The sequence below is a fragment of the Zootoca vivipara genome, chromosome 12 (assembly GCF_963506605.1).
Source record: "Zootoca vivipara chromosome 12, rZooViv1.1, whole genome shotgun sequence".
Lineage (NCBI taxonomy): Eukaryota > Metazoa > Chordata > Lepidosauria > Squamata > Lacertidae > Zootoca > Zootoca vivipara.
This window is the reverse complement of record NC_083287.1, coordinates 56,876,406-56,893,751: the sequence shown is the minus strand read 5'-3', so window position 1 is coordinate 56,893,751 and position 17,346 is coordinate 56,876,406. Positions and strand designations below refer to the sequence as shown.

General features: G+C 46.7%; 1 protein-coding gene across 1 annotated transcript; it reads left to right on the top strand.

Moving 5' to 3' along the window:
• Positions 1-282: 282 nt before the first annotated feature.
• ELP6 (elongator acetyltransferase complex subunit 6) lies at positions 283-13,446 on the top strand. Its single transcript, XM_035130080.2, has 7 exons — positions 283-430; positions 2,372-2,450; positions 4,972-5,042; positions 6,504-6,652; positions 6,917-7,112; positions 8,275-8,421; positions 10,636-13,446. Exons 1-7 carry the CDS (start codon positions 377-379, stop codon positions 10,762-10,764), a joined length of 825 nt encoding a protein of 274 aa, XP_034985971.1. The 5' UTR covers positions 283-376; the 3' UTR covers positions 10,765-13,446.
• Positions 13,447-17,346: the final 3,900 nt, after the last annotated feature.

The window sequence follows — 17,346 nt, the reverse complement described above, 5'->3', positions numbered from 1 at the left end:
TGTGGTTCTATGGCGTTCTTTTATCTACCAGCATTCAGCTCTTAGTGTTGCGAGAGGACAATTCCCTGCCCGCCCGCTCCATTCTGCTACCTCGCGCCCGCCTGCGCCGCTTTCCAGTGGACGGCAGGGAGCGGCAGCGAGAGCGAAGCAAGAGACCTAGGGGCGCATGCGCACCGCGCCTCTTGACAAGTCGACGGCAGAGAGCGGCCTCGAGTGCTGTGCGGGAGGCCGACAAGCGCATGCGTACTGCGGCGGCCCTGCAGCCCTCGCGGACGCAAAGCAGCGGCGCCTCTTTCGACCCTCGGCGGACGCCGTACTGAAGAGAGAGAGAGAGAGAGAGAGAGAGAGAGAGAGAGAGAGAGAGAGAGAGGACGCGATGTTCGCAGAGCTAAACGAGCTGCTCGGAGCCTCCGTCGAAAAGCCGGAGCAGGTGAGGGGCCGGTGTCTGGAAGTCTCCGGCCTCCTCCGTTGAGCGGTGGGCGGAGGGCTGTTGGCATGGGGGGGGGGCCGCTCCGGACCCCAGGATGCAACGCGCGCGCGCCGTTTGGGAGCGAGGCATGCTGGGATTCGTAGTCATTCCTACCCTTGGCCTTCCAGGCCTCCCCCCCCCCCCCGGTAAAGTGAATCCTCTTTCTGGAGTCCTGGAGACTTCCAGGTGTTTTCATGTTTTCACATCTAACGTGTCTACCGCTTTTTTATATTACTGTACACAAGGGGGATTACAAGATGAAGTCACAGCAAAACGAGACAGCAGTGTTCCCACACCTTATTATAGCCATCTGATTAAATACAAAAAAGTCATCATAAAAAACATAATTTTGAAAAAAAGCAACTTGTATCAAATAAGGTAACATTCAATCATTATTTTGAATATAATAGTACACTACAAAACCAACTCTCATAACATCAGCAAATAATGATTAAACAGAAATTCACAATTACATGTTAGCAGAAATTGAATGACGCTTGTAAAATATAATAACAACAAGAACAATTTATAGAAAGGGAAAATAAAGATTTATTATGTAACAAACCTGTGGAAAAATAGTGAAATATCATAATGTATAATGAGAAGGACTGGAAGTATTGCATGAATAAGTTCAACAAGGAATAAGAAATTAATTTAACAGGCATGGGTTTTGTTTGACTTTATTTCATTTTGTTATGAAATTGTTGATATTGTCGTTTATAATCGTTTGTGTTTTATAAATATTTGATTTTAAACAATAAATATTTATTTTAAAAAATTCCCAATTACAATAATTACTAAAGTATAATCAAGAAAAATAGTAGGAAGTCACAATGCATAAAATACCACAATACATACAAAACCGTGTAACAGGGTCAAAGTAGAAACAAAGACACGCAATTTATAAAATTACTATTTTCCATTCCTGATTTGTATTTCTTCTTGTTAATATTAGTTAAATTTGTATACTGCATTGATATTAACATTATTATTATTATTACTACTATTGTTATATATATTTTTGTTCTTTGACTTTTTGATAGGGACTCAAGGTGCCTTATGGATAAAAATAAAAACATCTAGAAACAGAGAGGGGAAAATAACCATTAAAAACAATTAAACATTGATGTAGTTTAGAACTATATATATCTACATATATACACACACATTAATATTTTTTTAAATATATATCTCACCCTTTTCCTCCAAGGAGCTCAAGGTGGTTTAGGCGGTTCTCTCCCCACCCTCATTTAATCTCTGCCGTGACCCAGTGAGGTCATAAGGCTTGGTTTCCAGGCCCTTGGTCATCTTGATCGTTTTCCTCTGCACGTGTTCCAGCATGTCAATATTCTTTTGAAACTGGGGAGCCCAGAACTGGATACAGGACACTAAGTGGTGTCCAGGCAAGGCAGAATACAGTGGAACCTCGGTTTATGAACACCTCGGTTTACGAATTTCCGGTTTATGAAAGCTCCGGACCCATCTGGAACGGATTAATTCACTTTCCATTACTTTCAATGGGAAAGTTTGCTTCAGTTTATGAACGCTTCAGTTTATGAACAGACTTCCGGAACCAATTACACCCATGCTTCAGGTTAAGAACGCTTCAGGTTGAGTACTCCGCGGACCGTCTGGAACAGATTAATCCACTTTCAATTTCTTTCAATGGGAAAGTTCGCTTCAGTTTATGAACGCTTCAGTTTATGAACAGACTTCCGGAACCAATTGTGTTCATAAACCAAGGTACCACTGTAGAGTGATACTGTTACTTCCCTTGATCTGGACCCTAGACCTCTGTTGATGCAGCCTTGAATTGCATTAGGTTTTTTTGCTGCGGCCTCAACACTGTTGACTCATGTGATCGTTTCATTTTTATACCCTCCCTATTTTTTTGTTTCCCAGGGCAAGCTGACCTTGCTGTGTGCTGACAAGACCGATGCCAGCTTCCTGCTTCACCATTTTCTTTCCTTTTATTTGAAAGGTATGCAGCAAAATCAATCTGGTGATAAAAAAAAACCACCCTATTTTTGTTACATAAAACCAAACATTGGCAAAATGGGACGCAAACGTCTTTAGAAGAACAGTAGCATGTGTGTATGTAATCTGTACACCTGTTTGAGGGGGAGAATTCTGGAATGTGTTCATTTATTTATTTATGTAAATGGGGAATAAAACCATCAACAAGATAGACACGTGAATGTAAAATTTAATTGAAAATAAACACAAAGCAGAGCAGCGGCCTGGAGGATTCAGCAGAGTGGATTAAATCTCTGCAGTCAGCCTGTTTATATTCTGCCCTGGAAGGACCGAATATATATATATATTTATTTAAAGAAAGTCTTTTCCTACTGCCAGAAAGCTGCACAGTTAGTATGAGAAAAGCCTCCTAGCAAACGCAGTGCTGCATCTGAGAAGGCTGTGTCACTAGTTGGGACCCACCTAACTTCAGATAGAATCACCACAGAATTGTCAAGTTGAAAGGGCTCCTGTGGGTCATCTAGTCCAACCCCCCCCGGAATACAGGAACCACAACTAGAGAATCCCTGACAGGTGGCCATCCAACATCTGTTTCAAGACTTCCAGTGAAGGAGGGTCCATTGCCTTCCACTGTCCGTTTCACTGTTACCATCAGAAAGTTCTTCCTAATGTTTAGCTGGAATCTCCTTTCCTTTTTTTTTAAAAAAAATATTTTATTGAGTTTCCATTTTATAATATTTAACACATTCTCATTATCCACTTTACATCTTTTGCTCATAAGATTCTATCGACTTCCCTCCCTCCCGCCCCGTGGTTTCCAGAGTTAATTTTTATCTCATAGCATTTGTACATTTTCCAATTTACGTTTCACTCATTTCAAATATCACAATTTTAAAATAAATATAAAAAGGTAATAACAATTATCATTGCAAGTCTTTTTTTACAATCCTGCTAGTGTTGTTAACTGCTTACAATGATCCTTCAAGTATTGTGTAAATTTACTCCGGTCCTTTTGGAATGCTTGATCACGTTGGTTTCAGATTTTCCCAGTCAGCTTTGCCAATTTCGCAAAGTCCATCATCTTCATCTGCCACTCTTCTTTCGTTGGTATTTCTTGTTGCTTCCATTTTGGGGCTAAAAGAATTCTTACTGCAATTGTTGCACACATAAAGAGTTTTTGATTTCTTTTTGGTATCTCTTCCCCCACTATGCTTCTGGTTTCTTAACAAAAGTATTTTTATACATTTTCTTTCACTCATTATATATCATTTCCCAGTAGCTTTTACCTTATTACAAGTCCACCGCATAAGATAAAAACTTCCTTCCTTTTCTTTACATTTCCAACACTCCTTATTTCTTGTCCTCTACATTTTAGCAAGTTTGGTTGGTGTTTGGAATCTCCTCTCCTGTCATTTGAATTGGTTCAGGTCCTGCCCTCCAGAGCAGCAGAAAACAAGCTTGCTCCATCTTCCATGCGGCAGCCCTTCAGATATTTGATAGCTGTCAAGAGGAATAGGATGCTGGTTCATGAGTCATAGGAAGTTGCTTTGTCAGACTATTGGGCTACCCAGCTCAGTATTCTCTCTCTATGCTGGACTGGCAGTAGTTCTTCAGGGTTTCAAACAAGGGCACCTTACCCGGCCTTACTTGGAGATTTACTTATTTATTTATTGCATTTATATCCCACCTTCTTCTCCAAGGACCTCAAGGTGGTGCACGTGGTTCTCCCCCGCCTCATTTAATCCCCACAACAACCCCGCGAGGTAGGCTAGGCTGAGAGGCCTTGACTGGCCCAAAGTTACACCCAGTGAGCTTCATGGCCAAGTGGGGAATCTGGACTCTGATCTCCAGCACTCTAACCACTGCACCACCCCTGGCTGTAATAACAGAGGGACCTTCTTGTGCAAAGCTGTCCCCCTGGTTGATGGCCCAACCACCCTGCCTAAACCAGAGCATCCTTGCCCTCTTGTTGGCTGGCCAGAGTGTGGATTTGGGAAAGTAAAGTCGAAAGACGCAATTCTGCCCTGCGGTGAATCTGGTACTGTCATGTAGAGGAGGGAGAAAGGTTGTTTTCTGCTGCTCCAGAGAAGTGGACACAGAGCAATGGATTCAAACTTCAAGAAAGAAGATTCCACCTAAACATTAGGAAGAACTTCCTGACAGTAAGAGCTGTTCGGCAGTGGAATTTGCTACCAAGGAGTGTGGTGGAGTCTCCTTCTTTGGAGGTCTTTAAGCAGAGGCTTGACAGGCATATGTCAAGAATGCTTTGATGGTGTTTCCTGCTCGGCAGGGGGTTGGACTGGATGGCCCTTGTGGTCTCTTCCAACTCTATGATTCTATGTGCAGCAGGATTTGCCTCTTTCCCAGGAGGATGGGAAAGCCTTGAAAGGTGATGACGAAAACGACAATGGAAAAAGGCATTCTCAGAGCAACAGTTTGTTTCCTGCCGATTTTGTGTTGCAATCACCTTGATGGTGGGAACATCGCAACAGCAAAACAACTTGTGTCCTTTCTTGTCTTTCCAGCTGGCTGTAAAGTCTGTTTCGTGGCCCTTCTGCAGTCCTTCAGCCACTACAACATAGTGGCCCAAAAGCTGGTAAGCCAGATTGATTCTATTGTACAGTATTAATTAAAACATCTTAGTCCTGCCTTTCCATTTCTGCCAGCAACAGATCTCACCTTGGAAGGTGGGGGAAGCCAGAGATAAGCCTCCAGGGATGATCAACCTGGCTGTTGGATAAGGCCGAGGGGGCCCAAAAGGGAAACTGTTAAGGGAAGCACAACACGAGCAATCCTGCTCACAATTACCAGCCATATACGGAATTAAAATTAATACCAAGGCTGCTTCATCATCAGCATCTTAATCCAGTGACTCTCAAACTTTTGCAGGCTGCTAACCCCTTGGTTCCATAAACACACCCCAAGGGCCCCCTACCCTATAAAATAGCAGTTTACACAACCCACTAAGGACGATAACACCACAATTAAATTCAGCAAATAAGATTGCATGAAAAGCATTTTCATGCATTCTGACTTAACGGACACGTAAGGGGCTTTATAGCACAATGTATTTCTGCTTAACAAACACACACAAACTTTCACCTACCACAGATGTACGCATAGCTGCCAAGTTTTCCCTTTTCTCGCGAGGAAGCCTATTCAGCAAAAGGGAATTTCCCTTAAAAAAAGGGAGAACTTGGCAGCTATGGATGTACGGTTAAGAAGAAAGTCAATAGCTGTTACTAATAATTGGCTCTCTTGTGACGACTCAGGATTGTAAATGCAAATGAACGTGACCTAGCAATAAGAGCAGCAAAACTTGAAATGCAGAGTATGGAAGATGTTTTGCTTGAGATGTTTTGTGGTCTCTTCCAACTCGTATGATTCTATGAGGCTTTAAGCTGGTCAATCGTAGAAAAGCAATCAATGCACTTGGAGAAGATCACCTCCAGCCCCCCCTCCCTGCTGCCCCCTTGCCTCTTAGCACACTCTTAAGTACTGTAATCCCACTGCCCCTCTGGGGCGGGTACCACCCACTTTGGGAAGCACTCAGCTAGAGCATTGCTCAGTCGTGTCTCCACCTAAGCACCATCTATGAAGATACTGCCTATCAGGAAAGACCATTTCCTTCATTTTGGTATAATTTATGACCAAATAAATTAAGTACATAAGAAAGAGCCTGGCGGCTGGATCAGGCCAGAGGGGGCCCGTCTACTCCAAAATCCTGTTTCTGGTGACTGTCCAACACACAGGAACTGGCGCCGAGGTTTCTCACAATCGAGGGAGATTTTGTGTGTGTGTGTGTGTGGTGTCTCTCCCAAGGATTTCCATAGCTGTCTGCGTTGATAAACAATGAAAAGGACTTGAAATTGGGTTGTGAGGGATTCCTGAGCCAGCTTCCACGTGGAAGAGGAGATGATGAATCTTCCTGCTTGTTGCTTTTGGCAGGCCGGCCGCCCTAGCCAATCACCCGCAGGAGAGATGTTCAAATGTGCCTGGCATCTGTGTGCAAAATTGCAATGCTTGCATTTCTCCACCTGCAAATACTGCTTTCCAGGGAGTCAGCTTGGCTGCGGCCAAAGAACGAGGCCAGCTTGTGTTCTTGGAAGGGCTGAAATCCTCCAACGACATATTGTTTGGGGAGCAGCAGCAACAGCAGCAGCAGCAAGAAGAGATGGGTGAAGCCTGCCCTTTCCAGTTCCTCAGGTAACTTGCATCGCTGCCCTAACCAGATCTACTCAGAAGTAAGTCCGACTGAAGTAAGGTTAGGATTGCAGCCTAATCCTCCAATAGTATATTTCAGCGGGTGGGGAGGAGAAGTTGCATGGCACCTGTTACATAGGTGTGTGTTTGGAGGTAACATCTCTTGCTCGCGGTGGGATGTTGTGGCTCTGGAGTAGATGTGATCTTCCAGGGACTTAGACCTCAGAGTGGTCACCTCTCCTCTTCTCCTCCTCCTGTCCCTGGCAGCGGTGACGGCTCAAACCTGAAAGCCCTTTATGAGTTTGTCCGGAGTGCCCTGAGCCCTGCTGCTGGCGGAGACTCGTGGAAATGCCCTGTTCTGCTCGTGGACAACCTTGGCATCTTGCTGGGCCTGGGTGTGAGACTGGCGGACATTCTCGACTTCATCCACTACTGCAGAGTCACGGTGAACGCTCAGCTTAAGGTACCGTGATTGTTGTGCATTTGCTTTCCATTTTTCCTTTTGACAGGTGCCTGCCCTGAAGCGAGCAGCTGTTGTCACTCCAGTGTAGGCAAGGCTTAGAAGGAAATCCTGTTGCTTTTGCAGCCCTTTCTTGGGCTTCCAAGGACGACTTCCAAAGTGCTTAATACAGACACCACCAAGCCCTTTTGCACGTTCTCCTTGTGTGCAACCACGTACATGTGCGGCGCCAGGAAATAGGTGAATACAGTGGTACCTTGGTTTAAGAACAGTCCTACTATTTACGAACTATTCAGTTTACAAACTCCGCAAAACCGGAAAGAGTGTCCCGGTTTTCGGGACGTGGGTGGTGCTGTGGTCTAAACCACTGAGCCTCTTGGGCTTGCCGATCAGAAGGTTGGCGGTTCGAATCCCCACGATGGGGTGAGCTCCCGTTGCTCGGTCCCAGCTCCTGCCCACCCAGCAGTTTGAAAGCATGCCAAAAGTGCAAGTAGATAAATAGGTACAGCTCTGGCAGGAAGGTAAACGGTGTTTCCATGCACTGCTCTGGTTTCGGTGTTCTGTTGCGCCAATAGCGGCTTAGTCATGCTGGCCACATGACCTGGAAAAACTGTCTGCAGACAAATGCCGGCTCCCTTGGCCTGTAAAGCAAGATGAGCGCCGCAACCCCAGAGTCGTCTGCGACTGGACTTAACTGTCGGGTCCTTTACCTTTACCGGCAGTGGGAGGCCTCATTAGGGAACGTGCACCTCGGTTTAAGAACAGTTTCAGTTTAAGAACGGACTTCTGGAACGGATTAAGTTCATAAACCGAGGTACCACTGTAAATAATTTCATTCAAACCCAGAAATGGGAGAAAGCTCGGGAGTCTTTGTGACTCACGAGGAGACCCTCTCTGGAGCCTGAAGGGGATGTATATTTATTTATTTTATTTTATTTTACCTGTTTTGTTTTAATTTGCTGTAGCTGCCTTGAGTCCTGGTCTGGGGGAAAAGGTGGGGTATATATAAATAGAATAGTAATCTGCCTCTTAGCTTCAAAAATTCAAAATTCAGCTCGGTGCAGATACTACATAGTTAGGAGACTGGGGGCGGGTGTCTTATCGGTGCCTCCTGGTCTGATCTAAAATTGGAGCTGAAACTGTTGTGGTGCTTCCTGGCTCTCAGGGGAACTTGGTTGTGATGCTGCACAGCAGCTCCGACTCGGAGGACGAGGAGAACGAGCTGCTTGTGAAGGCTATCCGTCACCAGAGCAATCGGATCCTATGGGCAGAAGGACTGGCGACTGGCTACTGCAAAGATGTTCACGGGCAGGTGAGTGTGTCGAACCAAATACGAAGGTGGAAGGCTTGCAAACACCACCTTTGTTGTCAAGATAACCCCACGATTAATTGGTACTTGTTGCAGCGACAATGAGCTCATCTATGTTTCATAGAATAGAATCATAGAATCCTAGAGTTGGAAGAGACCACAAGGGACATCCAGTCCAACCCCCTGCCAAGCAGGAAACACCATCAAAGCATTCTTGACATATGCCTGTCAAGCCTCTGCTTAAAGACATCCAAAGGAGACTCCACCACACTCCTTGGTAGCAAATTCCACTGCCAAACAGCTCTTACTGTCAGGAAGTTCTTCCTAATGTTTAGGTGGAATCTTCTTTCTTGAAGTTTGAATCCATTGCTCCGTGTCCGCTTCGATTCACTTGCTTTGATGTAAGGTAATTGGCTTGCTTTGATGCTCTCCTGGACTCTTGAGTAGAGCTGGGCGACATCTGGTTTTCAACATCGCCATAAATCACCAGCTAAACATCATGATAAACTGATGTATCACAAAATAAAAAAATTCCTTCAGTAGCACCTTAAAGACCAACTAAGTTTATATTTTGGTCACCAAAATATAAACTTAGTTGGTCTTTAAGGTGCTACTGAAGGAATTTTTTTATTTTGCTTCGACTCAGACCAACACGGCTACCTACCTGTAACTTGATGTATCACAGTGGACTTGGCTGGCTTCACAGTTTCCCCCCACATTGTGATTTTTGCAGACCACACACGCATACATCATGATTCGTGATATATTGCCCGGCCAAAACTCATTAAACCAATCACGATATGAACTTCAAACTGGTTTTGGACGGTATAGCGATACATCGCCCAGCCCTAGCTCTGAGCCTAGAAAGGGGAGCCATCAATAAGATTTGAGTATTTCTCAACTATGCCCTCATCTGGGCAGGTGGAGCGATGGGAGGTCCTGGCCAAAGTGGCCTAGGCTGCTTTGTGTATAAATAATGTTCGCTTGGGTGCAGACAAGCCATCTCTTCTCCTGTCATGTCTGTCCCGCGTCTGTAGAAGCTTGGAGACCTGGCACACTGATTCACTGTGAGTGGATTCCTTTCTTTTAATAAAGCACTAGGACTGATCACTGTATCATTTTTGACATCCTTCTTTGGTATCCCTACCACTCCTTTGGGCGGGTGGATGAGGACAGTGAGATGTTCTGTACACACAATCACACACACACACACACACACACTCTCTCTCTCTCTCTCTCTCCCGGTTGCTGATTTGCTACCAGGAGAGGTTCCAGGGTTACTATTAGTCTACAACAGACATAGGCAAACTTGGCCCTCCAGATGTTTTGAGACTACAATTCCCATCATCCCTGACCACTGGTCCTGTTCGCTAGGGATGATGGGAGTTGTAGTCCCAAAACATCTGGAGGGGCGAGTTTGGGGATGCCTGGTCTACAAAGTCCTTAACAACCGGGGACCAGTTTGCCTACGAGATCGCCTTAACCCATATACTCCCAACTTGACTGCCTCACTCGGCAGTACTGGCACTATTACAGCAGCTACATAACACCCGATTCCCATGTGTAAGAAATTTAGTGTGGCAGCACCTACACTTCGGAACTCCCTGCCTATTGACCTCAGGCAGGCGTTTTCACGGTACTCTTTTCAGTGCCTGCTAAAAATGTTCTTGTTTAGACTACCTTAACCAGATGTTCAGAAAGTTGCCGTGAGTTTTTATCTGTCCTTAGTCTATTGTTATTCCAACTTTCTGAAAGTTTTAAATGATTGTTGCTTCCTGTTGATAATTTTATTCCTTTTATTGTTGTTGGGTTTTTTTTTTGTAAACTGCTTTGAGGTTCCTTTTTTTATAAATCAAGCGGTATATAAATGTTATGAAATAAATAAATACAATAATTCTCGAGCACCCACATGATCTTGGCCACTTTGCTTTTCTGGAGCTCATGTCTGCCTCTCGCAATGTTACCCGCCCAACAAACTTGGAGGAAGGTCGCTTTCAGCGCAGGTGCAAAGCGCATAGCTCCAGTGGGATCTGCTGCAATGTCTTTTAAAATCTTTTTTTAATGGCTTTTATTGTATGGCTTTATGTATTTATTCCTGGGGACCGCTTCGGCATTTATGTTTAGTGATATAGCAGAGTACAATTTTTAATATATATATAAAAGCAATAAATAAACACTCTCCCTCCCCCTTCCCAATTTTCCCTTTCTTTGCTCCAGCTATCGATCATCCAGCAGAGCTCATGGGAGAGGAAAGCGGAGCGGGACCTTCTGCGCATTTACCAGTACAAGATCCAGGACAGGAACGTTGTGTTTTTCGCTCGTGGGATGTCGGCAGCTGTGCTGTGACTTTCTGAGGGTGGGGGGAAAGCTTGGTGCAGGGGCAATGGAGAGGGAGCGGCTCTCTCCTTGGGAAAATCTCGAGGCATCAAGAGAGGGACAGAAGGATACTCCTGTGCAGAGGTGGCTTTTGCAGTGACAGTTCAGTCACTGTGGTGTTCTGTTGGGGTTTGATCCGGGGCAGAACAGGGCACTGGCTTCCCAGCACTGTCTGATCTTGAATTTGTTCTGAGCTGCTCTGTGGACAATGTCGAAAACAAGGAAAAGACTGAAACCAGCTCTGCAGTAGTTTGGGGCCTCTCACTAAAAAGAACTGGCGCTCCAGCCAGCCTTGGTGTTGCGCCAGGTGGTCTTGGTAGGTTCGCCGGCTCTCGAGTGGATGTCGAAAGAGAGCAAGGCAGGTCAGGAGGCGGAGGCCACTGAAAATGCTCCGTGTTCAGTTCTGTACAGGTGCTGTGCCCATCTTTGCAGGCTGTCGGGTCGCCCAAGATACCAACACAACCCAGCCTTTAAGTATGCTGCGGACGGAAGGCAGAAAATGACTTGCGTGCAGATAACTCGGGGAAGTGAGCCAAGCCGCACAGTCGGATTAAAGGGGCACCAGAGTACCCCTTGTAGTTAAGGCAGGGAGCTCAAAGTTACTTTCTGCAAGGATCACAATCAATTTCCCCATGGGTAACTCGGTCATGCAACCAAGTCACTGTAACCTGATCTGTACTTGATGTCACATCAGAAGTCAGGGAAAACAGAAGTTTGGGGGAAACAGCCTTGCAGGCCGCATTAGGAGCCTTGCAGGGGCCCAATGTGGGCCCCGAGCTGGTGGTTCCCAACCCCTGGCTTAAGAAAGACAGGACCAGGACAACAAGGGACACCTCTGCTCATCCCAGGCACTCCATTCTCCTCATCTGGATTTGGGCCTGAAAGCATGGGGAATCTCTGACATTGCCCAACGTCATTTCTGATCGCAGGACAGGTCTGTTAAGGCCTCCACCTTAACCCAGCAGAATCGTGAGACAGCCTTAACTCCGGCCTTATACCAGCAGGGTTTTTGACAACCGAATAAACACGCCATTCAAGACCAGTTGCAGATTTCGTGCTTGTTTGAGCCAAACCTGTTCTCTTCTATCTAGAGAGCCAGTGTGGTGTAGTGGTTAAGAGCAGTAAACTCGTAATCTGGGGAACTGGGTTCGCGTCTCCGCTCCTCCACATGCAGCTGCTGGGTGACCTTGGGCTAGCCACACTTATTTGAAGTCTCTCAGCCCCACCCACCACACAGGGTGTCTGTTGTGGGGGAGGAAGGGAAAGGAGATTGTTAGCCGCTTTGAGACTCCTTCGGGTAGTGATAAAGCGGGGTATCAAATCCAAACTCTTCTAGTTTGGATTTGCAATGCAGCCTTGCAAACTCTGTTGGGATGCTGCTGTCCACTGCTGTCCTAACTGCTCTCTTCTCCTTAATTTCCCTATTTATAGGGACAGGGCTTAATGACTCTCTCCAGTCAGCAGTGACCTTTTCTCTAAGAATCCATCTCAAAGAGAGGAAGGCCCCGACTATTAATCACTGGGGGCAGATTGCTGTGTTTCCTTCGGCAAGCAGCGTTAAGTTAAAGATCTCTGCCAAGTGGAACAAATAGGCCAGTCCCAGATCTCCTTAATGTATCCGTCTTCTGCTCCTGGGAGACAAGAGTGTGCAAGCTGAAGAGCCAGGCACCAATTGTGATGTTAGAGCCCTGCAGTACCCTCAACCTCTTTCCCCCTTTGGACTGCCCGCTCTCCCTCCGGAGTCCGCTGGGCTGCCCCACGTTACCTGGGAAAGGGTCTGGCTATACTTCAATGGCTCTAACGGGGTTTCAAAACAATTCCTTCAACTGGTAAAGCTGCCACCACCCGGGGGGGGGGGGGCTCCTTAAAGTCCTCCGGGACCAATAATACACGTTCAGCCTGGTAGAGGGCAAAACAGCCTAGGACTGGGTTTAGCAATGCAACCAGAAAGGACCAAGATCCACAAAGAAATATCTTTCAACTATTTATTATAAAACAGTTAAACAAAGTAAAATGCAACAGTTCTCAAGCAATGGGAATACAAAGGTAAAACAAGAAAAATATAACTAACTTACGGATACAAACTTAAGGCAAAGTTGGAACCAAGACTGCATCTCTCCATCTCGGCAAATTGCAGTCAAGAGCCATCGGCAGACCTCAGTCTCTCTTGGGCTCTTTGAAGAGAAACAGGACAGCAGTACCTTGCTGGGCCATTTTGCAAGACAAAAGGACAATAGAGCCCACCTCTAACAGACTTAAATCCCCAAAACTCTTGAGGTATTCCACGTGGGCTTATGGATCATTAGCCAATCTACGTTAGAGTTGATGTTTGAATAATCCAATCAAAAGTTCCACAACCGTTTGGCTTGTCAATCAATTAGAGGCTACACAGATGTCTTGTGTTTACCCATTAATCAACCTGCAGGGCAATTAGCGCTTTCGGTTCCCAGACCACACCGGACAAGCCTTCCTCCCTAATTTCTTATCGCACAGGAATGGGAGATTTCACAGCTGCAAGGTTGGGGAAATTATACACGGGATCAAAGAACAGAATAGGAGTCAAAGATCCTCTTTCTCAGGGTTCAAGAGTTTAGATTCCCAGGCCATTCTCTCATTTCGATGGCCAGGGTCCCATGAGGCTTTGCGACTCCCATGGTGCTCTGTACAAACCAAAGACAGTATACCCAAATCCATGACACCAATGGAAGACAGGCTCCCCACCGATTAAGAATAATGACCAGTGGGCTCTGGTTCTGCTGAAGCAGGAGCAGGGGACCATTTGAAGCCTGAGGGCAACATTCCCTTGTGAGTCATTTTCTGGGGGGCCATAAATCCAGAGGTGAGCAGGATCAGAGGCAAAGTGGATTGAACCAATGGGTGTGACTCTTGCCTTTGCAAAGGAGACTCCATTCCAGCTGTGTAAAGCCAGCTGCCAGAGGTTCACAAACACACACACACACACGGTAAGAGAACCTCCATCTAAGCAAGAGGCATTGCAGGAGGTTTGACTAGATGCCCCTTGGTATCTCTTCCAACTTCTATGATTGTCACCATACAGAAGCACTAGAGGACCCGAAGCAGGACCAGTGAGGGGTCTCGCTTGGGGATGTGGAGCCCAGCTTGAGGAGAGTCTCCCAAGGGCCAAGTACGGAGGTTTTAGGGGGGCTGTATTTTGTCTCTGGACCCTGAGGGTCCCACCTGCATACTGAAATTAGGTTTTTATTATAGACAGACAAAACGGTCTCTGGAGTGCCGACACCGCAGTCTGCCTGCATCCCATCAAGAGGAGCTGGGGGCACTATTATACAGTGGGTCTGCTGCTTCCAGGCTGCTGTGTCCAGAAAGTGGTGTTGGGGGATGAGTGTTTGGACCCCTAGGCTTTCACTTGTGGGGTGCCTCAGGGCTCTGTCCTCTCCCCCATGCTTTTTAACATCTTCATGAAGCCGCTGGGAGAGATCATCAGGGGGTTTGGGCTGGGTGTTCATCAATACGTGGATGATACCCAGCTCTACCTCTCCTTCAAATCAGAACCAGTGAGGGCGGTGAAGGTCCTGTATGAGTGCCTGGAGGTGGTTGGAGGATGGATTACGGTTGAATCTTGACAATACAGAAGTACTGTTATTGGGGGACAGAGGACGGGTGGATGTGGGGGATTCCCTAGTCCTGAACGGGGTAACCGTGCCCCTGAGGGACCAGGTAAACAGCCTGAGAGTCATTTTGGACTCACCGCTGTTCCATGGAGGTACAGGTCAATTCTGTGCCCAGAGCAGCTGTTTCCTTGCTCCATCTGGTATGCAGGGTAAGACCCTACCTGCCCACAGACTGTCACACCAGACTGGTGCATACCCTGGTTAACTCCCGCTTGGACTACTGCAATGCGCTCTACGTGGGTCTACGTTTGAAGGTGACTCAGAAACTACAACTAACCTAGAATGTGGCAGCAAGTCTGGTGACTGAGAGCGGCTGCCGGGACCATATAACACAGGTCCTAAAGGATCTTCACTGGCTCCCAGTACATTTCTGAGCACAATTCAAAGCATAGCTGCCAAGTCTCTTGTTTTTCATGGGAAACCCCCGTATTTTAAACCGTTCCCCGCTGGCAGCCCGGATTGGAAAATATCCCTTAAATTCCCCGGATTTCCTACCTGCCAGCAAGGCTCCATTTTGGGTCCTGGCGCCGCCCAATTTCCAGTGCCCAGACATGGGTAGCGCGGCACCGGAAGTCACTTCTACGCATGTTCCGGTGCCGCGGGAGACTTGGCAGCTATGATTCAAAGTGTTGGTGCTGACCCTTCAAGCCCTAAATGGTCTCAGCCCAGTGTACCTGATGGAGTGTCTCCATCCCCATTGTTTCGCCTGGACACTGAGGTCCTCTGAGAGCCTCCTGGAGGTTCCCTCCCTGCGAGAAGTGAAGCTACAGGGAACCAGGCAGAGGGCCTTCTCGGTAGTGGCTCCCACCCTGTGGAAGGCCCTCCCATCAGATGTCAAGGAAATAAACAACTATCTGACTTTTAGAAGTAATGGGAAGTTTTTAAGGACTGATGTTTTTATTATGTTTTTACATATGTTCTAAGCTGCCCAGAGTGGCTAGGGATACCCAGCCAGGTGGGCGGGGCATAAATATAATTATTCCATAATATGACACCCGGTGTTGACATTCTGCTTCCGACCTGCTGCAGGAAAGGCGATGTGGGTGCATACCTGCCAAGTTCCGGCCTGAGAAATAAGGGACTGGACCGAAAGTAGCAGACCGGAAGTAGCGCTGCCGCCATTTTGGAACTGGGTGGAGCATGCTCAGAAGCGACTTTTGATGCTGCTCTGCCCTGTTCCAAAATGGCCGCCGCACCAGAAGTCGCGCTGCAGCCATTTTGGAACTGGGCAAAGCAGCATCAAAAGTCGCTTCTGAGCATGCTCCGCCCAGTTCCAAAATGGCCGCTGCGCCAGAATAAACCGGGGGAAAACAAAAAAATCCGTTTTTTCAGCTGGGGACAGCTGGAAAAACGGGGGTTTCCCGGGGAATATGAGAGACTTGGCAGCTATGTGTGGGTGCTCTATATATTGACAGCTGTGATGGATGACTTCTTCCCACATCTTCAGTAAAAGTGTGGGAAGACAGGAATGATGTGTACACTTGAGTTGCTACAGGACTCTGACCCCACCTGTTATTGTCAGACAGCTAAACCTAGGAGAAGCTGGGTGTGAAGTGTGTGAAAGGATAGTTGCCTTGACTGAATGTTGAAAGATTCAGGACAGATCAAGTCCTCGTACAGGAGTCAGGGAAGGCCACCAGCTTGGATGGCTTTTAAAGAGGAACACATTTATGGAGAAGACGGCCATTGGTGGCTGTGCTTTGCCCTGCCTAGAACTAGGGTTGAGGTTTCAGAAAAGAGACTGTTCCAGACAGAAGACATTATTTGCTACAAATTGGAATCTGTCGATTCATCATACTTTTTTCTCCCAGTCATTATTATTTTGATTTATAACTTCCCCCACCTTTGAAGGCTTAGATTTATCTAATTTTGTAAAAACAATAAAAGGCAGTCACACGAATTGGTGGAAGGAAGAGGCAGTTTGGTGTTACCTGGGCTGCACCTTTATTATGACTCAGGGGGAAAAAATGTTTTATAATTATGGTAGAGTTGAAACAGGGATTAGATCTTTTCTCTTCCCTAAAGAGGCTTAATGTATTGCTGGCCTTGTGCAACCTGCAACCTCAGGCTCTATCCGTCTTTTAATTTCGTGACTGCTGTCACCATCTGCAATGATCATGGAACCAAGAAAGTAAAATCTCTTACTGCCTCCATTTCTTCCCCTTCCATTTGCCAGGAGGTGATGGGACCAGTGGCCATGGTCTTGGGTTTTTTGATGTTGAGCTTCAGACCATATTTTGCGCTATCTTTTTATTATTATTATTATTTATTATTTATACCCCGCCCATCTGGCTGGGTTTCCCCCACCACACTGGGCGGCTTCCAACAAAGATTAAAATACATTAAAATATCACGGATTAAAAACTTCCCTAAACAGGGCTGCCTTTAGGTGTTTTCTAAATGTCAGGTAGATGTTTTTCTCTTTGACATCTGGTGGGAGGGCGTTCCACAGGGTAGGCGCCACTACCGAAAAGGCCCTCTGTCCCTGTAGCTTTGCTTCACCAGAAGGCCCTCGGCACTGGACCTCAGTGTCTGGGCAAAACGATGGGGGTGGAGACGCTCCTTCAGGTATACAGGACCGAGGCCGTTTAGGGCTTTCAAGGTCAGCACCAACATTTTGAATTGTGCTCGGAAAGGTACCCTCATTTAAAGCTTCTTTAATTCCTCCTCACATTCTGCCGTCCAGGTTGTAGGTGTGGCTTAGCAGAACGAAAAGCCGGGGGAGGAGCTGAAGAGAAAAGAAGGGCGGAGCATGTGGGATGGGGAGGGGAAGCGGCGCGTGCGCCTAGTGGTCAGAGTGACGCCTGGCGTCGTGACGTGATTTCCCATCCAGGGAGGGAGGCGGTCATACATCGAGGGATTGGTGATAGATGCGGCGGCGGAACAGAGCGTGAGGGGCGTG